The sequence below is a fragment of the Syngnathus floridae genome, chromosome 22 (genome assembly GCF_059516105.1).
Source record: "Syngnathus floridae isolate MCC-2025c chromosome 22, RoL_Sflo_1.0, whole genome shotgun sequence".
NCBI lineage: Eukaryota > Metazoa > Chordata > Actinopteri > Syngnathiformes > Syngnathidae > Syngnathus > Syngnathus floridae.
This window is the reverse complement of record NC_142434.1, coordinates 4,348,537-4,376,521: the sequence shown is the minus strand read 5'-3', so window position 1 is coordinate 4,376,521 and position 27,985 is coordinate 4,348,537. Positions and strand designations below refer to the sequence as shown.

At 43.9% G+C, this 27,985-nt stretch overlaps 5 protein-coding genes across 6 annotated transcripts; 2 read left to right on the top strand and 3 right to left on the bottom strand.

Annotated features, from left to right (window-relative positions):
- Positions 1–4: 4 nt before the first annotated feature.
- On the bottom strand, positions 5–3,199 carry hspa14 (heat shock protein family A (Hsp70) member 14). Of its 2 annotated transcripts, XM_088367049.1 has the most exons (14): positions 3,056–3,199; positions 2,733–2,813; positions 2,434–2,516; positions 2,261–2,309; positions 2,075–2,180; positions 1,924–2,014; positions 1,736–1,840; positions 1,463–1,624; positions 1,222–1,377; positions 1,023–1,125; positions 682–897; positions 382–546; positions 212–279; positions 5–151 (listed from the first exon to the last, which is right to left on the bottom strand). In XM_088367049.1, the coding sequence occupies exons 1-14, from the start codon at positions 3,110–3,112 to the stop codon at positions 73–75; spliced, it is 1,521 nt and encodes a 506-aa protein (XP_088223175.1). In that variant the 5' UTR covers positions 3,113–3,199; the 3' UTR covers positions 5–72. The 2 variants fall into 2 exon arrangements, with proteins under 2 accessions (XP_088223175.1, XP_088223174.1); XM_088367048.1 differs by having other exon boundaries at positions 1,463–1,840.
- On the top strand, positions 2,907–5,374 carry LOC148379334 (mesencephalic astrocyte-derived neurotrophic factor-like). Its single transcript, XM_088367051.1, has 4 exons — positions 2,907–3,709; positions 3,779–3,906; positions 4,378–4,519; positions 4,599–5,374. Exons 1-4 carry the CDS (start codon positions 3,460–3,462, stop codon positions 4,769–4,771), a joined length of 693 nt encoding a protein of 230 aa, XP_088223177.1. The 5' UTR covers positions 2,907–3,459; the 3' UTR covers positions 4,772–5,374.
- On the bottom strand, positions 4,805–7,361 carry krr1 (KRR1 small subunit processome component homolog). The gene is made up of 10 exons (XM_088367050.1): positions 7,240–7,361; positions 6,712–6,887; positions 6,505–6,639; positions 6,302–6,427; positions 6,147–6,230; positions 5,996–6,052; positions 5,602–5,772; positions 5,453–5,530; positions 5,264–5,357; positions 4,805–5,169 (listed from the first exon to the last, which is right to left on the bottom strand). The coding sequence occupies exons 1-10, from the start codon at positions 7,295–7,297 to the stop codon at positions 5,018–5,020; spliced, it is 1,131 nt and encodes a 376-aa protein (XP_088223176.1). The 5' UTR covers positions 7,298–7,361; the 3' UTR covers positions 4,805–5,017.
- A 231-nt stretch (positions 7,362–7,592) lies between these two features.
- LOC148379332 (uncharacterized) lies at positions 7,593–17,483 on the bottom strand. Its single transcript, XM_088366395.1, has 21 exons — positions 17,355–17,483; positions 15,299–15,486; positions 14,770–15,012; positions 12,348–12,406; positions 12,210–12,270; positions 11,875–12,026; positions 11,742–11,806; positions 11,578–11,671; positions 11,158–11,424; positions 10,742–11,035; positions 10,421–10,672; positions 10,013–10,333; positions 9,828–9,937; positions 9,525–9,744; positions 9,299–9,454; positions 8,900–9,090; positions 8,682–8,833; positions 8,345–8,602; positions 8,127–8,280; positions 7,853–7,991; positions 7,593–7,735 (listed from the first exon to the last, which is right to left on the bottom strand). The coding sequence occupies exons 1-21, from the start codon at positions 17,358–17,360 to the stop codon at positions 7,611–7,613; spliced, it is 3,507 nt and encodes a 1,168-aa protein (XP_088222521.1). The 5' UTR covers positions 17,361–17,483; the 3' UTR covers positions 7,593–7,610.
- On the top strand, positions 15,230–18,508 carry LOC148379331 (acetylcholinesterase-like). The gene is made up of 3 exons (XM_088366393.1): positions 15,230–15,490; positions 15,621–15,793; positions 17,778–18,508. The coding sequence occupies exons 2-3, from the start codon at positions 15,695–15,697 to the stop codon at positions 18,231–18,233; spliced, it is 555 nt and encodes a 184-aa protein (XP_088222519.1). The 5' UTR covers positions 15,230–15,490; positions 15,621–15,694; the 3' UTR covers positions 18,234–18,508.
- The last annotated feature ends 9,477 nt before the right edge of the window (positions 18,509–27,985 follow it).

Here is a 27,985-nt window from a genome sequence, read left to right as displayed (position 1 = left end):
GATATAGATTCACATGTTTATTGAATGCCTTACATAATTAGAAAAAAAAGGATGGTGTGTGTGATGGTGTGATCAGGATGCGGCGGCTATGTTGATTATTTCCGACCTCCCGCTGTTCTGCTCGACACAGGCGACATGGAGGGAACCGTCCCTGTGATACACACACAAGAAATTAGAAATGCGCACAAATGAAGTTGGTGATAAAAAGTACCTTTTCATGGTGACCACTGTATCAATGTTGTGGTGCTCATCGTTAGGCTCCAGGTCCCGAAGTATAATCTGTACGTATTTAAAAAATAATAATTATAAGCAAATGGCTGCAGATAGGATTCCATAGAAAAATAAAAGGTGAATTTGCAAATACGCTGGGGCTAACGATACCTTGGCAAGCTTCTCCGGCTGCTCAGAGTCAAATCTCTGATAAATCTCCAGGCAGAGCGAGGAGAGTTGGCCTCCTCCACTCAGGGTGTGATTGCGGCGAGCAGGAAGCGGCAGTCCGGACGGAAGGAGCACGGTGAATGCCTCTGCTCCGGATTCATCCACCTGCTGCCGCACAGTCACAAAACACATATCAGCTCGAGTATGTGACGATGAATGTGAACAAGTCAATATTGCTGGAATTCAAGAAGAAAAACATTTCAAAGTGTCTTAGTGAGGAGAAAAAAAAATCAGTGAGGATACCTTGAGTAGAATGTCAGAGGCAGACACATCCACTTGGACGGATTCTTCATCGGAGACAAGGTGGTCCTTGCCCACCAACAAACCTGCTTGGAGGGCCGCACCCACTGCAATGACCTCATCGGGAGGCGCCGAGCTCAGGAGCTCCACGTCGGGGAACATGTCGCGAATCATCTGCTGCAGACGGGGGATCCGCGCCGAGCCGCCGCACAGAACCACCTGCCACAACAACAATTTCAGCATTTATCTTAAGGTACAAATAAAGTCAACCATTATCAGATAAATGGTTATCCCGTGGTGTGGATGTGTGTGAAAATGGGAGAAGAGGTGAGGGGGGACGTTACCTTGTTGATGTCGGTGGCGGAGAGTTTGGTCTGCTCCAATAAGCTTCTAATTGGCTGGATGCTCTTGTTGAAGAGGGAGGAGCAGAGCAGTTCAAAACGAGCTCTGGGAGGACAGACAACAGGGTGGAAGTTATATAAAATAAAAAATATATATTTTTAAACCATATGTTTTTGCTCCGACCACATTTTTCACACTAACCTGGAGACATTGCAGTCAAAGTCAGTGCCATCGTGCAGGGAGTCCACAAAGCAATTAGCTGACCCAAGTGTGGACAGGGAGTGTTTGGCCATGTCGGCTCCGTTCATCAACTTGAGCATTGCGCGTGCATTCTCGGTCACGTCGTGTTTAAAAGTGCTGCAGCACACACACACAAAAGCCGGGAAGGAGTTCAACAATGAGTTGTCCGCCTAAAAATTGGACCTAACGATCGAGGTGGTACCGTTTGAACTCGGTGGCGAGATGCTGGGCCAAGGCCTGCGTGAAGCTTTCCCCGCCGATGCTGTGGTGGGTGTGGGTATCCAGGACGCGAAACATTCCTCCGTTCACCTGCAGCACGGTCACGCTCAGAGACGTGCCGCCCAGTTTGTATACCAGAACATGTCTGCCGACATAATACAACCAATTACTGCTGTGGTATGAGCACCAAGTAGCTAATACAATACAAAAAATATTTTCTTGTTGACACGATGGGAAAAAAAATGGAGTGTGGCACCTTTTTGGAGCTGAACAGTCCTGTCCGATGTTATAGGCTAAAAGAGCGGCGGCGGGTTCGTGGATCAACCTGAGGACATTGAACCCTGCGGCTTCAGCTGCTTCCCTGCATGGCAAAAAAACTCCAATTAACACAGAACCAAACGGGGGGGGGAAAAAACAAAGCACGGGTGCATGGATGTGACCAACCTCAGTGCGAGCTTCTGAGAGGGCCCAAATTCAAACGGAACGGTAATGACGGCATCGCTCACATCAGAGCCGAGAGCTGACTGAGCCGTTTCTGGACAAACAAATATGAATAAATACACTTTTTTTTTTCAGTTACTTTGCACATCGTTACCTTTCATTTTGTGAAATATGAGTTTGGCGACGTCCTCCGGAGCAATGTACTTGAGTTGTTCTCCTGCTGTAATCTCGTAACAGGGCTTCCCGGATCGGTTGACAACCTGTGCACAACACCAAATGCTCATAAGTGCACAATAAAATACTTTAGGTGGAAGTTTCCATTAACACCCAAAATACTCACCTGACATTTGGTCTGCGACTTATGAGCTTGCGTCTCTGCGTCATCAAAGCTGCTCATTGAGAAACAAGAAAATCACTTTATTGTGGCCTTAATAGTTTTTTTTTTTTTTTTTTTAATAAAACCTTCTACCCTCATTTGACTTAAGCAAAGATGCTAAGAAAATATGGCGTCACCTTCTGCCCAGCACTTGCTTGACTTTGTCAACCGTGTTGGCGGCATTGCGGACCCGCCCTTGCTTTGCTGCAATCCCCACAAGCTGCAGAGATCAAAACATTTTTTTGGAAGCACATACTTTCAAATGCTATTGCAAAAAAAAAAATATTTATTGCCATTATTTTAGTGGAAATATTAAGCTTAGGAAACGAAAGTATATCCCAGAAAGTTTGGTGAAACTTGGTATCACTCAAACCTACAACCAAGTAACTTTGACGACAAAAAAATAACAATATAATAATGTTTCAATGCCTTTTACCTGCTCATTCTCTCTGTAAGCAACCACAGCTGGAGTCACTCTATCTCCTGCATCGTTGGCAATGACGTCAGCCCGACCGTCCTACACACGTAATAAAACCAAGTTATTATAAACAAACAATAACTGAAAACACACACAGTGTAACAAGTAACTACACACAACGTGTGTGCCTTTAGCTGGTAGTTATACAGTATCTATGGAAGTTAGCATGTTAGCATTTGTATAAAAAGTCGCTATTTATGTCAAAACAAACTACAACGGTGACGTACTTATGCGAGCGATTTAACGATAACGCGAAGAGAACATTACCGGAAAGAACTGACCTTAAATACCGCTACACAAGCGCATGTGTAACCGAAGTGAACGCCGATAGCGGCCATGCTGAACGAACTGTAGCCGGCATCACGTGGGCACGAGGCACGCAAACGTCATCCGGGTTAAGACTTTCTGAATAAAAGCAAAACGTGACGTCTACAAAATAAGAGCTTTTAGAAACGCCACAGTGAGTGTAAAAAAATTGTCACATTTTCATAATTTAAGCACAGAAAACTAACTATTCAAGGTAATTGTTTTTTGAGGGCCCAGTACTTGCCACCAATTCCACCAGAGGGCGCCAAAGCAATATTTATATTAGACATAGCTTGGGCTTGACCTAAAACTCCAGTGGAGATGACCTATTCAACAAATTGAGGCACATCAATTTACAATAAAATACTGCAAACAGAAAATGAATGGCTTGATCAAGAAAAATAAACAGCACAAATGGAAGTTCAGAGAATTAGCCATTAATGAACATTTAATGTCATACATTACTTGTGAAGACAGCAACTTCGGTCCATGTGTCTCCGGGCTAAAAGGAGCACATTTACTTTGGGCCGTGCAGCTATTAATAACAGCAAACACCATGTCACCACTTCTCCTCTACACTCTGCTGCTTTTCAACGGGGTGTCTTATTCCAAGGCAGGAAACTGTGAAGGTAAAAAGTGTCTGATTTAAATATCTAGATTCCTAATCATATTCATTGATTAATAATACCGGCCTGCAGTGTGCGTGGAGTTTCTTCATAGAGTATATGGAAGCGTGACGTCTAATCACAAAGAGCTGACTCCAGCTCTGGTGGAGAAAGAACTCTTCCGGGCTTGCTCTGCCGCTCAGGGGAAGGAGGCAAGGCTGGTGAGAAGACTTATCGAGCTCAGAAGAATAGAAACAAATGTTTTTAATCCCATCAAGTGCACACATATGTGGAGACAATGTGGTTAGGCGTGCTGTAAATTCATACAGGATCTAGTTTTTAAAATTATATTAAAGCTCTTAATTACATTTCTATATGAAAAATAAATATTTCCCTACATAATATAGATGAGATGATATACTTGGGCACACAAACCTATTTAAAAGTTAATTTTCTGAGAAATGTAATGTAAATGACAAAATATTTTTATTTACTTTACATACAAATGGTACAAACATGCAGTTTTAATGCAATCCAAAAAGACTACATGAGCTGCTCATTTGTGCAGTCAGTTATTCTCCAGAGAAAAAAATAAAATAAAATTAACAATATGTAGCAACACTGACTGAGCCTTTGAGTACCAAAATCATTCTAAGCAATCAAGTGTGCTTATGTTGTGTGTGGTGTCACAGTGTTACTACCTAGGCGCCATTGATGACGCAGCCACCCGCGTCACAGCATCAGTGTCTCAGCCGCTAGCCTCCCACGTTCCTGTGGAGAAGATCTGCCAGCGCCTCAGCAGCAGAGACACTCAGATATGTCAACTTAAACACGGTAACATATGCACTGATGTTCATCAAATTTGGACTTGGATGCTTTTCAAATCCTCCCCCACCCTGCCTTCCTTTCTTAGAGCCTGAGTTGAGGGACCTGAGCAGCGAAGATCTGAAAAAGATGCGAGTGCTGGAGCTGAGGAATATTTTAGCCTCATGGGGAGAGGAGTGCAGAGGGTGCCTGGAGAAACACGAGTTTGTCAGCCTCATTCTGGAGAAGGCCCTGCTTCACACTCATAAAGGAGACCTGTGAATGACTGTATATGTCTCAAGCACAATCCAAACCTAAGAAAAGCAGCTTTATTTTTAATTCATTGAGAAGACAATAGATCTAAAAGATAAATACCAAACGAGAGAAAATCTGTACAACAGAATTAAAAGGTTCAGACTGAGATGTGATAAATTCCTCACAGAACTGGGGTGGAACACTTCACTTTGTCTCCAAGTCCAACAAATTCCACATCACATGGGATGAGCGACAGAGTTCTTGGTGTGCTTCTCAGTTTTTGCTCTTTGCTTTCTGTTTTTTGTTTGTGGCGGAGCTGATGACGGGCGGAGCTGGGATCACTGGTGGAGCACCCAGCTTCTTGGTTTTGGCCTTTTTTACTTTTTCCTTAATGGCATCAATGTCCAGCTTACTTTCCTCGGGTGCTGAAAAGGGAGAGGTCAAAACATCTTAGCCACACACTGTCAACCTGCATTTTTTTTTTTTTTTGCAGCTGTTGCAATTTTAAGACATTACTACCTTTAGTTTTCTTCACTGTGGGTTTCTCCTTAGGAGGAATAAAAGCTTTTTTCCTCTGCTCCTGCTTCTTGGTCAGGGCTTGAGCTTGCTTCACCTATAAAAAAATAATTAAAAAAAGTGAGTTTGTCAGATAAAAGCCTCCTTTAAATAAAAAAATAAAAGTAATCATTGACGGGGAAATGCACTAGCCTTTATCTCTGCCATCTTCGCCATCTTCTTCACACTTGCTCGCAGGAAGAATTCACCCGAAGCCAATTCCTTGTCCACCTTTAAACAGGATAAAGTTGTCAATGATGACAGCTAAATGATCAAATTCAGGAGCTTCTGAGCACACTGACCTGGCTGTCTGGCTGTGGTGGCGGGAAGGGAGTGTACTCCTTCTTCACAGTCTTCTTCTTGGGTTCCTTCCGCTTTGTCAAGTTCTTGTGTCGGAACTTAGGAAGGAAGCGTTCCCAATTCTGCACGCGGAGTTCGGGGTCTTTGGACAGTTCCCGTTTGATCATCAGCGTCTGGCAATTCCAGCAGAAATATAATTAAAAATAAATAATTTGGTATAACAGTTGCATGCATCAAATATTATCTTTGGTGCCCTCAGCCCTGGGTTGAGCCAACCTTGGCAGTCAAACCCAGAGAGAGTGATATCTGTCACAAGGGTCAGAACAAGGATGGAAAAACCATCTTCATCAGGCACGGACAATTAATGGTGTCAGGAAATCAGGCAAGCCATCGCACCTTTATGTTGTAGATTGGATGGATGTTTTTCATCGTGTCCATGACAACTTTGCGCACCTGAACAAGATCACACACAAAAACCTTATAGATCATACAATAATTGTAAAATTAAATTTTCTTTACATGACGGGAATGAATGCCAAGTGCTTACCTCCTTTAGTCCATTGAAGGGTCCCAGGGCTGACACAGTGTTGCCTTGAACCATCACATAGCAGTTGGTCAGCAGTTCTAAAGCCTGGACAAGACAGCAACATTATTATTATTAACAGAAGTTGCTTCAGACCTCCAACAAATATAAGGACTCACTTTCAAGGTGGAACCTTTCGGGCCAATAAGACGCTGTCTCCGCTTCACAAACCGTTCCCTGTTCCTCACCAAGGTCCCGATTTTGATGATGTCACACGCCACATCGTCCTGTAATATCCGTACGGCCTGGTGGCGAAAGACAATTGCATGTAAGTGAAAGAAAGACGCCAAATTTCATTGGCTATCTCGAGAGGAATATTCACCTGTTCAAATGGAACGCTTCTGGCAAGCAGCTTGATGAGATCCCTGGCTCTGATGATGACGTATGGGTCGTAGGTTTTTTTAGTGGTGCAGACCGTCATGCTTCCCTCAATGAGGTCGAGGGAGGCTTTAATATGCTGAAAAGAAAGGGGTCGACCAAATGAGCATTGCGACCATTGTGTGACATGAATTTTTTGCAGCATGCTCACCGTTTCTCCCAAAGCCTTCTCCACCAATGGCCAGCAATCTTTCAGATAGGCCTCTCTGTATTTTGGGAAGAGGGTGGCAAAGCTGCTCTCCTCCAACATACCGCGGGGGTTGTCTTCTTTGGTAAAGGGGTCCTCTTTCCAGCCATCGGGAACAGTCAGCAGATCGGCTTCATCCGCTGTGTGACAGAAATCAAATTCATTATGTAAAGTTTGAGACTACACTTTGTTGTGGATAAACTGGACAGGAAAGTTTTAATTGTGATGGCTACAAGACAAATTAGTCATTAAACAAAAAGACATCTCTAGAACGTGATTAAAAGGACAAACATCCTAATTTAATTCTTAACGAGCCAAATTATGAAATAAACAAGGCAGCACGTTGCTTGGTATTAGCGTAGGTGCTAAATCCTACACGCCTGCCATTCAACGTGTCGACAAGCATTAAGATTAGCAGTGATTTAAACTCTTCTTATCGAGACTGTAACACTGTATTTTGACAACATACGACAGAATGAAAGTACAACTCACCCGGCGTTTTTTCCTTTTTGGACTTTTTCCCAGCCTGCGCTTCACTCACGCTGTCCATTGCTATTCTCAGACGGAAGTGACGCAATGGTTTCTTCTTCGTTTTGTAAAGTTCATCGCAAGCGAGAGGCTAACGTGCTACACTGCTGCCACCATTCGGCGACATATATTATGCAGCGATGCAGCAAGTACTAATTTACTATTAGACTGATGACATTTTATAACCTCAATTTCAACTACTCCCAAAGAAATGGCTCACTTTGGATTTACTCATGGCCATTTAAAGGTCTGGAAAGGCAAGTGAGGAATTCATTTAGCCAAGTAGATTTGTATGAATGAATAAAATACAACCAACATAAGTGACAATTTAAATTTTATTTCTGTTGTCGCCGTGCATGATAGGCCATAATAGCTTTGGTTGCACTCACTGACAGCACTGCTAATCCCAAAATACCCACTAACCCTACCACAATGGAGATCATCGTCAAGTTCTCGTTCCCTGCAAAAAAAAGTGAACATTTCATTCATTCAGACAATACTCCATATTTGGATGATAAATTGTCCAAACATGAGACTGACTAGCTGATCAGAATCTGGGAAAAATTGAGTAACTCACAGGAAGAGCGTTTGACTCGTGATGCCTCCCGACTGACAATGAGAGGCCCAGCAGACACCACAGCAGCTCTTTTCGAGTTTGGTTTTGTGCCAATCATGTGAGTGGCCGCTCTCTTGGCGCGCTTAGGGCCTGTGCAGTTCTGAGTTTGGAGGAAAAATATTTGATTATTTCGAGACGTTAGCTAGTGTAAATGAGTTGAGAGAACTTCAGTCCTTAGGGGGAAAATATTGAGACAGAAAGGAGACAAAGACATACTGTGATCAAGTTGCATTACCTTCATACAGTTTTCTTTAAGTCCGCATATGCTAGCCAAGCAGTGAAAATAAAGTGGCAGCTCCTCAGGCATATGGAACATCTGCATGGCAAATCTACTTTTCTGAGCCATGCCATTTTCAGACAGCCACTGGAATGTGTGGTCGATGGGACAACTAAGAGGAACAAATAATCAAAATGAATGCACATTTCTCATCTTAGGACTTGGAATTCCCTCACCCATCCTCCAGGAAAATCCCCTGAACGTCATTCTGTGGGTCACTGGTCTCTGTGGCCCAGCAGGACTCCACGTGCAGCAGGACGTTGGAGATAAAAGAGACATTGGCGTCCAAGGCAACCTGGAAGTACAACGTGTCCTCCGGGCCCATGCTGGCAAATTCGTGATAACTGCTTCCAAAGTACTTGTCTCTGAAAAGGTCCATGGTCAGTCCGAGCTGTACGGAGGTGTTGAACTCCACCAGCGAGTAGGCATTGAACCTACAGCACAAAACAAAAGCAATTATTAAACGTTCCCCTTTAAGAAACTAAGCGCGCTTCCACGTCAAATGCGACTCACCATTTCAAATCAATGCTGACATGGGCGTTGCGAATATAATGCAGAGGGTAGACGCACTTCCAGATGACTTTCAGATCCCGCCGGCTGATGGCTTCCTCTTTGGTCAAGGAGACAGCCAGTGTGTTTTGGAACTCAATGTGGGTTTCGTTGATCTGGGAAGAACATCAAGTTCTTAATAATCATTTTATTTTCAAGCCACAGGGCGTCCAGTCACTCACCCGCCTCTTTGTCCCACATTCAAAGCCGTGTCGAGGAGTGCGGAAATGAAACAAGAGTCCGCTTTCCTCCACTTGGCAGGTGGCGTTGTTCAGCACCACCTCGACCTTCCCGCCGATGTACGCAATCAGGTACGGCTTGGCCACGCCGCCGGTCATCACCTTCTCCAGGCACTCGCTGAAAATGCCTTTCTCTGTGAAGACGGGTGCGACTTTTATAGGTCAGCATCAGATGAGGAATGATTGGACTTTGGGGAGGTGAATCAACTGGACAATGACGGTGCTTGCTTCCTTTTAAAGGTCAGATTTAAATCTGTGGCACCCCCCCCTCCATGGCAAGAAATACGTAGCATTTATGAAGACAAACTTGCAAAGAGCACAGTTAAGAATGGTTTCCATTACCGTTGCAGACCGGGTGGGAGGGCACTGGAGCCTGAAGCACGGCGCTCACGTCATAATAGCCCATTTTGCATGCGCAGTGGAACGAACCCAGAGTGTTGATGCATTGAGAGTTATGTGGGCACAGGGCGCGGGTGGACGACGCGCAAAGATCTGGACCTGAGAGAACAAAGCATTGCATAAAAGTCAAGACCATTAACTGATGTTAAGCTGATCTATCGTCTCCTACCATCCCAGTAAATGATTCCATCTCGAACTGAGACGTAAGCATTATCCCGGGAATGAATATAATCCATGTGGAAGTGAACCGGCAGGGGCATGTCGTCGTCTTCGTGGGACGCGTCGAAAAGCATGATCGTAACCTCCGTTTTGCTCGTCTCGAATGCAGGATCCATACCGGTCACTTCAACGCGGACTGGAGGACGGACTTCCCTTAAGAGTTCCAGCAGCTGTAGGACATCAAATGAACAGCCAAATAAGCAACAATGTGTTCACAAAAACAAGAAGCATGTAAGAAGCTGTGATGTCTCACCAAGTTTTGGATACTCTCCACCATTAGAGCCGTTGCCTCTGACAGGTCGTCGTCCACATCATCAGGCAGAGGGCCAGGCACGACCATTCTGAGCACGTAGATGCCTTCGGCTGCAGAGTAAAACAGAGAAGCACCCATCAGTAGTTGCACAAATCTGCCACTTGGGGTGCATTTGGGATTCAGACCTTGGTCTTCATTGATGTAGTCAAGTCCCACACCCCGTACAAGGAAGCCGTAAATAGATTTTTCGACCGTGAAGCACAACATCGTACGTTCCGACATCCACCGGCCGTCGCACTGCTCCCACAGATCCAGGACGTATGTCTTGCCAGCTTCCAGTCCTGTCAGTTGCAGCTCGGTCCGGGTCAGATTGGCCGTCGCTAGGGTGCTCCCGTTCTCCAGGGACAGTTTGTATAAAAATGAAAGGGCTAAACTGGGTGTGCCGGGAATCCACAAGGCGACAGAGTCGTTTGTGTGGTACCGCAGTTCTAACACACCGCGGGGTCCTGGAAAGCAACACAATGCAACACTGGTATACTTCTTTTTAATTTTTTTAAATTATGTAATGTTGCTGCTTGTAGAATACGAAGTACCTGTGTGTACTGGAAGTGTCTTGGTGCTCATCAGCACATCATTGCCACACAGCGCGTCCACTCTGGCGTGGTAAAGGTGGCACGGCAGCAGCCCTTCAACCATGTAGTCAGTGGCGAGTGTAGTGCCCAGCAGCGTGTCATCCTGGTAGATGTTGAACCTGGACACGGACGAGGCGCCGCTCACTTCCCAGCTAAGCGTGTAGTTGTTGGAGCCGTACGATGTCTGACGTAAGGCCTCGATTCTGGAGTGAGCTAAGTGACAGAAATAGGTGTCATTTTTTTCTCTTTAGAGTTTTAACTGTGGCAAAATGTAAATCTCACCAGTATTGCCATCATTCCGAATCATTTCACTGTAGCGGGACTCCATGGCGACTTGGCAAACCGTCTGCAGGCCAAATTTAACCTTGCTGCAGGGCTGCAGGCCAGACAAGGTAAAAACAAAGTCCTCCGCCGAGAGCCAGGTGGGCACCTCCTGCACGACGTGGTCCGTTCCGTTGAGATGGAAGGCTGTGAGGAGGAAGAGGGAGAACCAGAGGTCCTCTGGCACATCCCAAGTCAAAGATATGCTGCTGCTGTTCCACAAGCTGACCTTAAAGTCTCTGGGAATGTCTGGATCTAATGGGAAAAGATCACAAAAACTTATAGGAGTAATCTTTGCTTTGTAGCCAAGCTGCAGAACTAGCTAAGCTTGGTTCAAGCTGTAACTGTATATAGCATGCTCTACAAATTCTAATTACCAGTTAAAGCTGAGAGGCAGGTGACAAGGAAATTGGCGTCAGGGTCCACGCACACCACATAGAGAGTACAAGAGTTCAGGGAAGTGATGCGATAGCGATTGTCGATGATTTTGTTCTTGCTAAGCAAGTTATAGGAGCCCCGGTCAGCTTGGTACAGGGTCACAGTGTGGCCGCTGCCGGGAGGAGCTGGTTGGCCCACCGTCCATGACAACATCAACGTGGCTGGAGAACGGGCTTCCACCTTGACAGAATACCGCAGCGTGTGACCTGGAATGGAGATCATCAAACGAATGAAAAATGTATTCATGGAAGTGAGATTCTGTTCTGGCATTTGAAAACAGACAGATTTCATTGGTTTGCTTGGCTAGATGAAAATGGGCCATAAAAGTGATACTAATTGTTGCATTTTTTTTTTTTTACCAAAAGCAAGGAAGAAGTTTTCATCCTGAAAGAAGAAGAGTGTGCCATTTTCACAAGGGAACGCCTCAGTGGGATCCAACAAATCCAGGACGATCTACAAACAAGATTAGGTTATGAAAATAATTTAAATTATTATTGATTAATTTTACAAATTATCCCAGCACCTGTGTTGCACTTCTGGGAATTTTCTGGGGTTTCTGTTGGCCACTGACTTTGGTTTTCTTGGTACCTTAAAAACAAACGGTGACATATGGGAATGGATAACATTAAGAAATGAATGGGTTATTGTGCGTTTACCTGGGGAAACGGTTAAAGTCCACGTGTGAAGAGTGCCTGCGTATTCGAGGGTCACTTTGTTTTCTACAGATGGAGGCACTGTTAAGGACACCATTTCGCCCTTTGTCCAGAGGTTTTTTAAAGATGTGTCATTTAGCCACAGGTTGTCAGTACTAAAAAACAAAAAAGTATTTTTTTTAGGAATAAAACATGTCTTATTTTTTAGTTAAGCACTGAAAGCAGACCAACTAGACAGCAAGTTATGAAAATAAATACAATTAGTGGGCCAGTTCTTATGGGGATAAAGTGAGGGAACTGAGCTTTAATGGGAATCCAATTTAAAAAAAACACTTCACCTTTGCAGACGGTTGCCCAAGTCCATCCAACAAATAGAGAAAGAAACGTCACCAGTGCGTCCTGTGAAAGGAAAAACAAATTGGTTTTCTATATAGGATTATACGTTATATGAAATTTGAAATCGGCGCCATTTTTACCAAACGAGATGGCTTGAGTCAATAGGGTGAAAAGGACGACTGGAAAGTGAAAGAAATTCCTGCGGAGAAATCAAGAGTCAACAGGATAGAAACATTTCGATAGTTAAATCGTATTTTCTTACATTTTGTTCTTCGTATTTCCATCAAGGAAATCGCGTTTGTTCGGTAAAAAGTAGGCTTTGCTGGAAGATGAGGCCACTAATGAGTGGCAGGTGAGTGGTGACGTCACTGCCCGGCACTTTAGGACCCGGAAGTTAAGTAGTCCTCGCTGCGTATTGTGTATAATTATAAAAGAGTGAATGTAACTAAATATACATCTGTGTAAAAATGTTTTCATAAATGTTTAGTCGACATAAACCTTGTTTTCCTGAAATTTTTTGTGCCTCGATTTGAACGTCTCAATCCAGGCGTCACATGTAATTCATATAGTGGCCTGTAGGTGTCAGTGTGCACCCAAATGTAAGCCTGCAGTCATCGTTCAACATCTGCATTCATGTCACATTATATTAAAAATATGAAAACGTGTTTGCCGATCAGTTTCCTTTAGGGTTTAAGCATGAGCAAGCACAAATAAATAAATAAATAAATAAATAAATAAATAAATAAATAAATTTAAATGCGTCTTATACAGGAAAATTAGTAAAAGACCCAAACATGGGTTGACCTATATGAAGCTTACTGCATAAATGGCGCCAACTCCCATTGCATGCAAACTAACTACATTAGGCAAAGTAAAGACGATGTGTCCTCAATCAGAGTGCAGCATTATACAGTGCTTGTGTCCAGGGTCCAGCACTATGCACAAGTTACACAGAGCAACTTTTGTTGAATTAATTTTAACAAGTAATTGGAGTCACAAGTCTGTGGAGAGTTTGAGGCATCAGACTTGTAGGGAGATTTGTCTCATCATGATATGAGCTGAGTGTGTTGGAAAAAAATCGACGTTATTTGGCAAATATGAGGAGCTGGACATATTTGCTGCTGTTGTGCACAGTTTGTTTAGTGCTAACCACTGGAGAGGTGACAAACAACAATGATGAGGTCAACCTTATCAGCTTCCTGAGAGGAATCTACGCCGGACTCTTGATGAGCGATGACCCGTTCGTCCTCAACACAGACTTTGGGATAAACTCCATTGCTGGGGAGAGGCCGGACTTGCTCTCGTTCACAGATGAAAGTGAGGACAAACGTGAGGACAAACCAGTCAAGAAGGACAACAATGGCACTCCAGGACCTGTGGTGTTGACCAAAAACGGGGCAATCAAGGGGATTACAGCAGATAAGGCCCATATTTTTTATGGGGTGCCATATTCAGACCCTCCAGTTGGGGCTTACCGCTGGAAGCCCCCCAGACCTGTGAGTCCATGGAAGGGGGTTTATGATGCCTCCTTCCCCAAGGCGCCGTGCATGCAAGCGTGCAGAGGACCAATTGCTGCGGAATGTCCCAAAAATGTAAGAATTAGCTAAATATATGAGTAGCAGTTAGCCCATCTGGCTCACAGTGACAAAATCCGGGTTTGAATCTTAACCGTGTTTGTCTGTCTTCTCACATATCCCGCTTAGGTCAGCGAGGACTGTCTTTATCTCAACATCTTCGTCCCCCGGGATGTGAACTTTAGCTCGCCGCTGCACAGTCCACTTCCCGTCATGGTGTGGATCCACGGCGGGGATTTCATCGCCGGCTCTGCCTCCAAGCCGCTGTACGACGGCCGCTTCATGAGCAACTTCACCCACACTCTCGTCGTAAGCGTCGAGTACAGACTAGGTGAGGAAGTCTCACGGCCATTTTATATCCTTGACATAATTAAATCATTAAAATAATGTGTTTATAGATATTTGAGGCTGAATGAGAATACATAATGTGCATGCGTGTGAGAGCTATTATTGGAAAATGGCAGTAATTATTCCGTCTGCCTCCGAGGCAGAACACATGAGCGGTGATATGTGAAGGTAATTTGGCAAATGGCTGCCACGCTGGAGTCAATTTGGCCGACTGTGATGCTGATCACGTGGCCTGTATATGACTTAAAGGTGCGTTCGGGTTCCTGGTGTCTGGCAAAGACCCCAAGACGTCCGCCGTGGGAAATTATGGGATTCTGGACCAGCAAGCAGCACTTCTTTGGGTCCAGCGGAACATTGCGATGTTTGGAGGTGACTCCGGCAAGGTGAGTCTCAATTATCAGCTTTAAAGTTAAATACAACTGATCTGTACTTGGTAGTAATTCTTTCATCTACCACTAGAGGGAGCCGTAGCAGTAATAAACACATTTGCTTGGCCATGGGAATGTTTCAATTCAACAAAAAATATTTTGGTCACAGCACAAAGCAGAACTAGACATGATTGTAAAAAGTAGCATATGGCTTTTTGCATCAGGTAACATTATTCGGAGAGAGTGCTGGTGCTCAGTCTGTGAGTCTTCACCTGATGATCCAAAGCAGCAAGCCTTTGTTCAAGCAGGCAGTTTTGCAGAGTTTGCCCTTCTCCATCCCTCTCAAGACCAGGTCTGTATCATCTCTCCCACACTGAAACACTCTGATCCAGTTTGGGCGTTTCATTCTATCTCTCAGACACGACGCCCTGAAGCTCGGAAAGGACTTTGCAAAGAAGACCAACTGCTCCGTTGGCGACATTGTCTGCTTGCTGTCGCTCACGCCACAGGCCGTCCTGGAAGCGCAGATGAAAACAAGTAGGATGATGTGCAACACCAACACCATCGGGCGGCCCACACTTTGCAAACTCAACTGTTACATAAGCGGCGCTAGCGATTTTGTGATGAAAAACACAAGTTTTATCTTGATTTACAGCATCCTGCCAAGCCAAATAACTCCTGGGAGAGACCTTGAAAAGAGCAGTTAGCCTTTTATTACTATAGTATATCTTTCTGAGGTGTGATAGCCCTGAAACTCCAAAATAAAAACCAGAAGAGTGTTTTTTGTTTTTCCTGTCTGACCTTATAAAAGTCTGGCACCCTCCATCTTGTGTTTTTCCCTTGTGAACCCAGGTTCCAAACTCGTGAACCCGTTCCGGTTCCTGGAAGTCTTCGAGACCTGGGGTCCCTTCATTGACGGCGAACTCATCCAGGAGCAGGCGGTCGTTGCTTTTCAGAAAGGCCACTGGCACAAGGAAAAAGCCGTGCTCCTGGGTAAGACACACACACAGACACACACATTACCGAAGCTAGAAACCGAATTCCCATTGCTTCTCATTATAACGCCGCACACTCATCACAAGAAGTTCATACTTGAGCTTTCTTTTCTACTTTCCCCCTGCAGGTACAACCTCAGAGGAAGGCGTAATCTTTGTTTACGGCGTCTTTAACAAGCCCGTGTCTGCCGTGGAGTCCATCATGTACGTTACGGCCATCTTCAAACAACACAGCCTCCGGATCCTGCACAAGTACCTGCCTCTCTACAGAGACTCCGATCGGAGGGATATGCTGGCTCAGGTGAGAGCAAGATGAAGCCTTGATGCTAAATAAAAGCGGATCATATTTGTGTTCTTCAATTTAACTTTGAACACAAGCCTCATTGCTTATTGTGCAATTATTTGCAAGCGTGGAGCTATACGCCAGCCAAATGCGAAGTGAGGGAATTACAGAGATTGAGTATAATGGACGAAGGCATCACGTGCTTTTTTTAAAAAAAATTTATTGGCCTAATGCAAGTGTGGGACATAAACGCGCTCACTTATTTGTTTTTATGCTGAGAGAGACACTGATTGCATTGTAACGCTTTGTGGAGACACTTTGGTGCACTTTATTAGTTTATTAATAATGGGATTTCTCAGACTTGCACTTGAAATGGAGAAAGTCAGGCCTAAAAAGACCACAAAATTAAATCCGACACCATTTTAGCATTTGAAATAAAACAGAAATCTAAAAATCAGTGCAGTCACCCGCTTGTACTTTAGTAAAGAATGTGTTTTCCTCTCCATTAGGAGTGCAAATACCGTATGAAGCTAGCACTTAAAACGCAACGACTGAAAATACGGTTCGGAATATGAGCTATGCGGTGAATGAGAACGTCCCCCCCCCCCCCAACAGACATTAAAACTCTGATGAGGAAAGTCACTTTAAAGCTCTGCTGCGGGGCGCGTTTAATTAAGCAGAAGAGACAATAATGTATGCAAATTTGAATTTGCCAGCTCGTAGAAAGAAATCGAGAAGCTCAGTCAGACTGAGCCCAATTGTGTGTAAATAAGGATTTTCATTCATTTAGTCAAAAAAAAGTGGACGCCTGGGTATCAATAAGCCGCCATTAGGTCTTGGACAGATGGTCGAGCATTTGTGGATCAACGGTGCTTGGTCACACATCCAAAAAACTCAACCCTCAGTTGGTTATTGTCTTTTTTTTATGTCTCTTGGACAGTTAAGTGAATTTCATTGCTTTGTACTGGAATCCAAGACATTCAATTCACTTCAATTTGGTTGTCTCAAGCCAAATTTGTCCCATAGAGAGGATAAAGTGCAAATTAGATGCACGTTAAGGATGTTAAAAAAATGCTCAACTGACTTTTTTTTATCCATGGTTGCCAGTTTTGAATCCTCGTCGTTTCAGTCTCCTGCCTATAGAGGGCGCTAAATCTCCAGCAGCTCAACCCCCTCCCTCCCCTTTCCCTTCCATCATTAGTATGGAACTGGAAGCATTGAGAGGCTGCTACCTGCATGGGAGTCACGGCGTTTGTCTGAGATGCAGCCAGTCACTTGTCTATCATGAGCACCCCACGGTGGCGGGTCATGACCTCGGAATAATTAACAAAGCACAACACAAGGCGGAATAGCTGGGACGTTTTATAGGACCACTCGGAATTATCCATTAAGTACAAATTGGACCGAGTGTCTGGAAATAGGAAGCTTGCAGCATTTTCTTTTTCTCCCTCTGTGATGAAAGTTCAAAGTGCGCACGTCGGGGAGGTCGTCGAGGTTAAGAGGTGACGCGTTTAGTATTCACCGACAGTTGGGGCCGCAGCTGGAAGACGCGTTCACACATGCGCACATACTTACGTGCCTTCATAAAGGGCGCTTCTCCAGAGGATGGGAGGGGGGAGAGGTCGGCAGAAATGTCAGCCAGTTCGCCACAGAGGAGGTTGATGTGGAGAGCTCAGCATTTTTTTTTTTCTTCTCCCCTTCACTATTCCTGCAAACACGATGGAATTGGATCAGCAAAATTTGGCAAATGCATGTCGGACACAGAAGAAGAAAAATGACTTTGAAAGGGCTAGGTTACATAACGTCATCCCAAAAATGGAGAAAAGTAACAACGTGTGAAAATAAGTGAATCTGTAGGTGTGTGAATGTCTATGAACAGCTGTGTGGGTGGAGGTTCCAGCTCAGGAAAAAAAAAAAAAGGAAGAGGCAAGCAGATAATAATAGTTCCCATATTTATTTTTGAAGTTCAACTCAAGAACTGGTCTTCTTGTCCTCATTTTAGATCGTCACAGACTTTGTCTTCCTGTGTCCATCGCGGAGGTCGGCGCGGGCGGGCACAGAAGCGGGAAGCCGAGCGTGGATGTACGTATTCGACCACGTGACGTCGGACCCGCGCGTCTGGTCGGGTCTGACTTTCTGCTACCGCCACGTCTGCCACGGCGGCGAGTTGCCGTATGTCTTCGGTTCGGCCCCCGTGGCCAACTTCACCCTGACGCCGGGCGAGAAGCTGCTGTCCAATCGGATGCTGTGTTACTGGGGCGCCTTCGCCCACACGGGGGATCCGTCCTCACGGGTCGGTCAGATGACCTTCTGCCGGGAGCAACGTCTGCCTGTGTGGCCTCGTTATTCGGACACCAGCGGGTGGCTGCTCATGAACCTGACCCTACGCTCCCATGCACAAGTGGAGACCAGGAGCCATGTGTGTGACTTCTGGGACCATCTGGGTATTTACTCGTAGACAAAATACAAGCGGAAAACATTATTTGTGATAAAAAAAAATAAAAAAATCCTCTTTAGCATGAAAACAATAAAGCGAAAATTCCAACGGAATACATTTTTTTTTGGACATCAATTTTAAATGTTCCATTCACTCATATTTAATTTACGGCAGTGGCGCCACCAATCAAATTTCCCGACATGTCAGTTTGCCGCATAAACTCATTTAACGCCGTTATTTTCTACCGCCTGCGATGAAAACATATTTGACTGCATATGTGTGCGAATAATTTTATAGTGAAGTCGTCGACTACCCTCGCTTTTTGTTTACTACTGCAAAGATCACGTATTGAAATTCAGCGGCCGCTTTGAGGACCGGCCGATTTTCTCACATAAAGAGGAGATGGCCTAATAAACTAACTTTATTTCAAGGTCCATAAAAGCCGCGGCCTGAGGGGCCTGCGCCTGATGAGCGGCGCCGTAACATTTAAGGTCGGCCAGGTGCGTTTTCATCACTGCTCGATTATCAGGATGAGGGGGGGGCTCAAGAGGAACCCGATAAATGGACCCCAACGAGGGCGCATCCCCGAGCGACTGTGGATTGTTGTCACCTCTGCGCTTTCACTAATGGTGCTTGTTTTGGAAAGTGCGTCCTTGCTCTTTGTACCTCCATCAAGGAGGAACACAAGAAAGGGAGAAAAAGGAAATTTAAAGCTGTGCACTTAAGAGACGCAGGCTTCACCTTTAAAGTACATTTGAATTAAAGTGAAAAATGAACTTGATAGAGAAGGTCAAAGGCTTCTTTGCTCAAAATCTCAGTCACAGTTAGAAGTTCCATCTTTTCTACACATATGGAGCACAATGAGAACGAAATGGGAAATATTCACACTTGAGATGGGGAACAAGATGTCTGCACACGGAAATATTTTCACACCTGATTGCGGCCAAATGAATCGTTCCAAGCTGATTTTTTTTTCTTCTAAAACAACAGCATCTATTCTGAATACAAAATAACGGGGGAGGAACAGAAGCCTTTTTTAGAATTTTTACAAATAGTAAAGGAGTTTTTTTTTTCTTCTTCCACTTCGCCTTTTTTTTTTTTTTCTTCAGCCTTGAGCATCTATCAAAACATGCGTCATGAGTCATGCGTCGGCACAGCGGCCCCCCGAAAGTGAGCAGCGCAAGGACCCCGCTACCCGTTAAGGTCTCAAGGCTGTGTGACGTCAAAGTGTATTCAAACACTTCCCTACAAACAACACAACATGATGACGCATTTTGCTAGTCGCCGCCAACTGCTACACAACTAAACAAAAATTCAATTTTTTATGACAACAACAGTTTCTCTTTGTGCCGCCCAACCCGACAGATCGCTCTAACACGCTAATCATCTTTTATTCTCATAAAACCCTCCCTGAAAATATTTGAAATGCGATCCATCGTTTTGGGCGAGTCACCCCGCCTTTGAAAGACTACCCGCCGCGCCATTACGATGTCATTCGATACATTCACGGCGGATTCGCACGTCGCCCGGAGCCGAGATATTATACTGGTGGGAAATATAGGAGGAGAACGCAACAATGTCAACTCCCGCCCAGTTGAATTGGTTACAGTCATGCATTTAGAAGACAGATCAATCTACTCGAGCAGAAAACGCGCCATCTGTCCGACATAATGGATTGCAGCACGACAATGTCATGCGCAAAGTCACTCGGAGACAGACGGCATCTTTTAAAATGCCTGGGATTAACCCTGAGTGAAGTTGGAGATGTTTTAGGAGGCTTTTCCTGGCATTGCTTTGAATCCTGGCTGAGCTCCACGAACGAAAAGGTGGGGAGGAGTTGAGCCACTGTGTTCCCAAGTCCCTTCACACCTCAGATTGTGTAAAAGAGGAAAGACAGACACACACCTGAGTCCATCCGTCCTCCCTACCTCCACGCCACCTGCGGATATTGGACTCGGCACAGAAGGTTTGCGCCAACATTTTTCCCCGCGGCGCCCTCCCTCGGGATTGAGTGACGGCAAGAGGGAAGTTGGCGAGGAGGGGAGGGGGTTCACTCCAAAATGTTCAAACAGTTTCCATAGCAACGGCCTCAGGAAAGTTTAGCAGGTACGGGGCCGGCGAGGCTCAGCGAGGGCCGGTCGGAACGCAGCGCTCGACGCTTGCTGACTTTAATGAGATCCGGGCGGAAGTTTGATGGAGGGCTGTCACGGAACGTTAGCGGCGCGCAACTCCTCCGGGGGTGCGCCGCTGTGTTGGGTGGCTGACAGCGAAAATAAAGCGTGGCCTTGAAAGGCTGTTTATTGGTGACCTTTTTGGAAGAGTGATCTCCACTTGTCATGTGTTATTAAGCGATGCGGATATAGCGACACGATGGAGATTTAATTACAAAAACACACAATGTGGATTATAAGAAACAAATACTAAAACGCACCATGCTCTGACCTGCTCGTCAGTCAATGTTCCAATCTATTTCTACTCAAGTGAAACATTGTCGGAGTGGGTAATGAACAAGACGCAGGGCGTGCACCCACATGCAAAATGCTTATGTTCATACACAGAACACATTTCCATATTTTTCGGCTATCTGCCTGACTCCTAACCAGCCACAGTACATGCATCAGCACCCTCCAACATGCGGTGACAGAGTGTGTATATATTATCTCGGGGGAAGGGGTTGTGGGGGGATACATCACCAACAAAAAGGCGCCCCAAACTCCTGACAGGTCCAGTAATTGCATTCAGCGGATCATAAAATTGCACGAGTTGCATCACTCTTGCCCTGGTGGCAGGAGGCGGCGGCGAGGGGATGCGGCCCCCGAGTTTAAATGCACGGTGCATTTTGATGCGGTATTAATTAAAAAAAAAAAAAAAAAGAGGGGCGCCCACATGCATAACAATGCACCACCTGAGCTTTCCCAAAAAGTCTACTCTCTGAAGAGTTTGCGGGCATTTATTACTTTCACCTCCAACCCGACAAGCTTCGAAACTCTATTAATTGCCAGGGTGCTGGTCCGTCCAAATACACGGGACGCACATGGATGTATCTCGGTCTACTTAGCAAGTCCATCCTCGGAATTGCAAATTTGTTTGCAGTGCACGACTTTAACCAGAAAGCAATTACACCGTTCAGAAATACGTGCTTATCGAGCCTTGTCTTGGCTCGCTGATGGGACATTAAAACGTATCCCGGCCAAAAGCTTAAACATAGTGCCGCTAACTGTGCCACCTACATTTTACAACTCATTTAAAAAAATTAAAAAAAGACAGTCAGGAGAAACATCTGTGGCATGACATATCTGCCCAATAAGGACTGACTTGGCAGTTATCTTAAAAGTATGAGTGGACCTTCTTTATCTCTTCTTCTTAATTGCACTGTACTGCATCGCTTCCACTTGAGCTCAGTGCTGCTTCACATGTAGTGGCGTAATGTGGTACTACACTTGACTGCTAGAAACTCAGTAAAAAGTAAAAATAAAAATGTTCTGTTATTTATTTATTCTTTTTAGAAATACATAAGAGACATATAGTCCAAAGTTAACAAGCCTTTCAACGTCAAAATAACTCAGACTGCGTAATTGGTTGCTGAGTTTCGGTCCTCAACAAGCTTTTCAAAGTCTTTCTCGGTCACAATGCGGATGACAAGACACAAGCAAAGCCGTCGAACAAAGGCAAATTGTCTTTTTTTCCCCCTCCTCTTTGTGTTATTCACTGAAGAGACAAAAAGAGTTAACTGACAGGCACGGACAAATAGCTGAGCGCAGACTCTTCAGTCAAAGATAAAAAGAATTGCAGGAGCGAAGCTTCTAGAATATGTATTGGTAGTCTTCAAAGGTAATAAAAGACCAAGGGAAGTGGTCTAAAACTTCTTTCAAAATCTAAACCCTCTTCTGTGCGCTTTAAAAAATAAAACCTCACTGAATGTTTGGGGGGTAAAAAAATAAATAAATAAATAAAACTAGATGGAACATTCAGGCAGTACGCCCACACATGTTTTGTCATTCTTTGAAGCTATTTCATAAAACAAAGTATTTTTTTTCCCGGAAACCTTTTCAGTGTTGCTATTTCCATGGCAACCGCATGTACGGTAGCCGTGAGCTTTCTGGAAGCGGCTCAGATTACACCGAGGGTCACAGTGGAGTGGCGCTGAGAAGGGCAAACAAGAAGGAAAAAAAAACACACTGGCTGAATTTTAAAATGCATGCAGAAATAACGTACTGTTTAAGTAAGTATGAAGGACCAAAACTGCCAAAATAAATATGTGAAAATAAAAACAAATGTAAAAATAATACCTAAAAGATACACTAAAAAAGTATACATTTATGTTTAATTGTATTTATGTATTAGTTAAATATTCATTTGCACATATTTTGCTATTTATTTTTTATTTTTACATATTTTTCAATGTTTGTATTTATTCTTACTTTTATTTTCCAGTACATATTTTTGTTGTTTTTGTTGACATATTTATTTATTTCAAAATTTCAATGATATTTTTTATTGCTTATATTTGTTTTTCAATTTCACTTTTATCTATTTATTTTGGATTTTGGCAATTTCTAAGCTGCAATGCAGAAGGAACAGTTATTCAAACGAGGAGGCGTGTCCACCAGTTAATAAGTCCCGCATTGATTTTTAATTGGTGCAAACCGATGACGTCCCCGATGTTACCTTTTAATGACCCTTTATCCGTCCACAACGAAGCTCCCTTGTATCCTAGCAAACAAAATACCCTTTCCTCTAAGTGGGACGCAATTCAAAGCCTAAGGACATGAAAAAGCAGACCAACGCATAAGATGGAGCCGCCAGCTTTTCCGCTAACAAAGAGGTTCTCTACCTATGCAAGGTGTAGGAGAACTTATTTCCCATTCTCTTTGAGGAAATAGCAGGGAATCATATTTTTCTTTGATAATCTGAGTCTCTCTCTGAAGTCTCAGCCGAACGCTCTCTGGGAGTAAAGTCTTTCTGTGTGATTAGATAAAGTGAATAAAAAAACAGCGGCAGATATGTAGTAATTTATTTTGCTTGATTGGATGGATAGTTAAGTCTGTTTGGTCTTTTGAGTCGGCTCTCCGGAGGGGAAGCGGTATGCATCAAACGTTGGCAACTTAGTGCTTCAAGAGTTGGCTTGGAAATTGACTTCTCCAGCCGCGTGTCTGACCAGTGAATAATACATGTGCACATTTGTAAAAGAGACTTGGATGTAAACACACAAAGGAGAAGTGCAACGTCTCGAAGAGATGCGAGCAGAGACGGTTTTGCCCTACAATGTGTCGCTGGAAAATTGCAGCCAGTCAAGTAAGGCAAAATATGATTCAAAACAATTAAAAACATCTTGACGTGTCAATAGATGGCATCGGTAGCGAGTTCAGTTTCGTCAGAGGCGGCGTTGTCAATTAAAGTGCCATAAAAGGTTATTAAATGATACCATGGACTGATTAGCATAATTGGGATGTCCTTCTATATTCACTGATCAGCATAATTAAGGTGCCCTTTTAATTGATTGCTGCTTAATATCAGCATTTTGCTTGCGACATCATTTAGCTATGCAAGATTTGGAATGTTAAAACCAAATACGAAAAAAAAAGAGAACAAAATGAATCATTTCAAAGCTTAGTTTATTTTAGCTTAGCTTAGCTTAGCTTAGCTTAGCTTAGCTTAGGAAAAGCCTACCAGAACATGTGAAATTTATTTGTGGTTAATCCAAATTAAATAATTAAAATGGTGGATTCTGTCTATAACTCTTTAAATAAAGCTAGTTATTTGCCCAAACATAAACTGGAGGAAGGCCTGTTACGTGGTTTGACAGTCTGCTAATTAGCCGCTACTTTGGTTTCTAATTATCGCCGTGCATGTTAACATCACGGGTCTTTCCATTACATTGTCAGAATGTTTTGAAGGATGCTCGCCTCACTCTGCCGGTGCTGACACATAAATGAATGTAGTGGAATGGAACTATTGACATTATGCGGGGTTTGTACTTGCTTGTTATTTCCCCAGAGGATTTTTTTTTTTTTTTGCCTGAGCCTGCGCCACAAAGACCTTCGTGAAATTGCTTCGTTTCTTCATCTCCGTTATTCGGAGGTCAAACGAGACTTGCAATTACAAGTGGGCTCCTGCAAAAGTGTCCAGAAGGCAGTGAAATCATAAGCTAGGCTAGCTGTTAGCTTACCTGGCAACATTTGACGTTTTCCCTTTCATGCAAAGAGAATATTTAATGTTAGAATGGGAAAATGTACGTAGAAGTTTTCTTTTGTTCTCTCACTAAGACACCAGTCGCTCGCAATATCGTTTTTTCACCAGCGAGTTGGCGTTCGCCTCTGTTGTATTAGCGGCGGGATGGAAATAGAAAGCGCTCAGCCAACAACAGAAAAAGGATTTGATATAATCGAGCCGACAGATGGCTTCCCCGAAGTAGACCGATATAAACTGAGCGAAGAATTCTAACACAGATTGTGAAAGGAGACCAAAATATTAAGATATGAAAAAATGAACAGAACTGGAATCATTAAGTTTAGCAAGCAAAAGCATACTTCCAGGTCTTTAAAATCTAATTTATTTTTAAAAATTATAGATGGCAATTTTCTTCAAAGAACAAACTTAATGTAAAATAAAAAAATAAAAAACACATATTTAAGGTCCTTAGGCTAAACTGTTCAACCGAACGTCTCTCAAGATTCGATCTCTGAAATGTCGAGGTCACGAAAAGCACTTTGCATTCACGTCCACTAATCCACACGTGTGTGCACACTTGAAGTCGCCGGGAGATGAATTAGACAAGATCTAAGTGCAATCCATTATTCATTCAAGATAGGAAGCGGCACTGTGTTTTTAGGTCAGCATGGCGATAGAAAGTGGTGGGGGGGGCAACATAACCATTTCAAAACAGTAAAATCCATTTTTGTCACTAATGCCGGCTTGCCACTGCAGTACTCCATGACTGGGCATTTTGCCAGTTGACAGATAAGCGGCGGACATCTTATTGCTATCATAAAACCCCATCAGTGTCATATTGATTCCACTTTTATCAGCAGTGTCTATCTGTCAAAGATGAGCGGCTCAGGGGAAGTCCTCGCTATCAACTTTGGCCAAATTTAGAAGCTTTAAGTTTTTATTTTGGGGGTATTTGTAATTTTTTTTCTACATAAGAATGACTCATTTAATAACATTGCACACGCAGAGCAGCAAGGACGTGTGTGATTGAAGATTGGGAAAGATTTATGCCAGATGGTCCGCCACTGGGTATCCTAATTATTATTTGTGTGAAGTGAGGCTCCCTCTTGGAAATCGGGTGACACGGCCCGAGGCGAGCCCAAAACTGCCCCCCCCCCCACCGAGGAGACAACGCCGCTATTCACAAGTGACTCTTTGCATTATAAAGCAACAACCTTAAACATTCTGCTTTCGTCGCTCTCTTTGAACCGATTCGACATATGTTCCTTGAAACTAATTGCCTAATTAATTGAATCCAAATAATCAGTGAGCAACAAAGGTTCCTTTTGTTCCCGCCGAAGCGACTGTTATATCTTGCCAAACAGATGGCAAACGAAAACTGGTCTCCAAACAAAGAATTATGCTTGGAGACCGGTATTATTTTGCTGACCAGGAATTAATATTATATGAATAAATATATTTCCTCACAACAAAGAGGTTCTGGCTTTGAATCCCGCCTACATGTGAGCGAGTCCAGTCGTCCAGTATTCCCCAATGAGGATAACTCCAGTAAAAAATAGATAAATGTCTGAATTTATGGATGATAAACATTTCCCATCATACGCACGTAAAAGCAAGAATGAAAAGTGAGAGGAAAGCGCAGACAGCGATGGGGGGAAAAGTCAAGGGCGCGTCATAAAAGGCGGCATTAAAAACGAGACATGGTTATCCATCCAATCAAATTCAGAACCTGCTCTAAGTACATTTGGCAGGCTGGCTCACAGCAATTGAAAAATGGTGGAAGTGTGTCCTCTGGCATGCGCCCGCCGCCCCGACACACACACACTCGTAATACGCTCTTCAATCAAAGCACAGTCAGGTGTAAGTATCAATTCCGAGGACGCCATTATGCAAGGGAAATGTCATTAGTGATTTGACAATTTCATGCATCGACGGATTCTTCCGCGTCTATGAAAAATGGCCGAGCGGAAAAAGGTGGCTCTGAAAGACAAACGCTCGGCAGTGACTGAGCTGAACTTCCTGATTTCATTACCATGACGTGGAAAGTGTCAAATAATAATGAAGAATTCTGTCTGTCTGTCTGTCTATCCATCTAGCAATAATCCACACTTCTCAGTCCTGAATCACTACGCTAATGAGCACTGTAACAATTCTCAAGTCGCTACCTGACTGATGAGTGTATTACTTTAATTACATCAAATTTATCCCCCACTTTGTTTGAATGGCATTTCGCAGCGGCCGTCGGTAACCGCTCCATTAAATCATACTCGATGGCAGGCAATCGTGTTTATAGTGTTGGTGGGGGATGATAATAAAGCTAATGTATCATAACAACCTTCAGGCTAGTTTGTAACAAGAGCACAGTGAGCGCGTTTTCCCAAAGGGGTGGCGTGCACTCGTGACGTCACCGAGGCACATCGGGCCAGCGCAAATCTCTAGCGGCTCCGAGTACATCATCACCAAAGGACGGACGGACGGACGAGGGCAGAGGCAAACGGACGCCTACGGGTGGCAGCCTGACCTGGGTTCCCGCTGAAAGGGCGGCTATTAGCGAGCTACATACGTTGATGAATTGCTCGCCCGGCAGCTTTTATTCCAGCCTTGACTACATGACCCCTTGCTATCACTATCTTTCTAACGGCGGAATCCGTAGGAGGCTGTTTTTGGAACTTGCTAGCTAGCGTTAACCTTTTTACCTCGCAAGTGAATGAACGAGAGGGTTAGCACACAGGATAATTTGGCTAAATTCATATTTTTAATTGTCCCTTCCATGCTTGGCAATAAATCAATATTGTTTGTTTTTTTAATGAAAAAAAAAAAGTCATAAACAAATGCCACATTTCTATCTATTTTCATTCCAACCATATCTAATTAGCGTCACTGAAAATAATTAAAGTCCTGCTTCTGAGTCTAATGAACCAGTCGGAGGAATTAAATAGGGAACCTGAAGCCCACGCGCGTATTCTAACATCAATCCAATTATCTCGGCGGCCTTGTCATTTTTGTCCCGCACCAAAAAAGACAACCCTTAGATGACATTAAAAAAAAAAAGTGTAGAATTAATACACAGTTGGATCAACTACAAAATATGACGCCATCGGGGCTCTTGGGCAGCGGGGAGATTTCCAGTGAGCACACAGACAGACTGAAGAAGAATTGAAAAAACTGCGTGACAACCTGCATTTAAAATCATGTCCCGGCTCTCCTGTCAGTCCTCCGAGACTCCCACTCAAACATACTGCATATAGATAAATTCATAATCGGGAAATCTACAGTATCTCGGTCACGGGAATCGTTGGCCCCAAAACTCAGCCAATCCAATCGAACCTCTTTGTACAGGAGATTGAGTTGACAGCTGGGCGTAGAGCTGGAACGTTGAGGCGAGGTCACCTTCTAAATCATTCATCACAGAAAGATGATCGATGGGTAAGTGAGAGCAAACAAAAGAGCGCTCTATTGATATGCGGCTGAGATCACAACAGCCTTAGGGGGAGGCGAGATTTTTTTTTGGGGTGGGGATATTTTTGATTCGTTCACATGATAATGGTGTCATCTCGGATCGTTTGTTTCTCGGATATTTATTTCAGTTTGCGTCACGGTGC

Bases quoted from the DNA above. Each gene is read 5' to 3' on its own strand.
- hspa14 (XM_088367048.1), bottom strand. From the start codon at position 3,112: ATGGCCGCTATCGGCGTTCACTTCGGTTACACATGCGCTTGTGTAGCG. The intron at 2,517-2,732 runs GTAAAAGGCATT...TGATCTCTGCAG, and splicing joins CTTACAGAGAGAATGAGCAG to CTTGTGGGGATTGCAGCAAA. The intron at 547-681 runs GTATCCTCACTG...ACTGTGCGGCAG, and splicing joins CCTCTGACATTCTACTCAAG to CAGGTGGATGAATCCGGAGC.
- LOC148379334 (XM_088367051.1), top strand. From the start codon at position 3,460: ATGAATGGCTTGATCAAGAAAAATAAACAGCACAAATGGAAGTTCAGA. The intron at 3,710-3,778 runs GTAAAAAGTGTC...ACCGGCCTGCAG, and splicing joins CAAGGCAGGAAACTGTGAAG to TGTGCGTGGAGTTTCTTCAT. The intron at 4,520-4,598 runs GTAACATATGCA...TTCCTTTCTTAG, and splicing joins GATATGTCAACTTAAACACG to AGCCTGAGTTGAGGGACCTG.
- krr1 (XM_088367050.1), bottom strand. From the start codon at position 7,297: ATGGACAGCGTGAGTGAAGCGCAGGCTGGGAAAAAGTCCAAAAAGGAA. The intron at 6,640-6,711 runs GTGAGCATGCTG...CTTTCTTTTCAG, and splicing joins AGAAGGCTTTGGGAGAAACG to CATATTAAAGCCTCCCTCGA. The intron at 6,428-6,504 runs GTGAATATTCCT...TTTCGCCACCAG, and splicing joins GAAGCGTTCCATTTGAACAG to GCCGTACGGATATTACAGGA.
- LOC148379331 (XM_088366393.1), top strand. From the start codon at position 15,695: ATGTACGTTACGGCCATCTTCAAACAACACAGCCTCCGGATCCTGCAC. The intron at 15,794-17,777 runs GTGAGAGCAAGA...TCCTCATTTTAG, and splicing joins GGAGGGATATGCTGGCTCAG to ATCGTCACAGACTTTGTCTT.
- LOC148379332 (XM_088366395.1), bottom strand. The intron at 8,603-8,681 runs GTGAGTCGCATT...TTTGTGCTGTAG, and splicing joins GTCAGCATTGATTTGAAATG to GTTCAATGCCTACTCGCTGG. The intron at 8,281-8,344 runs GTGAGGGAATTC...TGTTCCTCTTAG, and splicing joins GGGATTTTCCTGGAGGATGG to TTGTCCCATCGACCACACAT.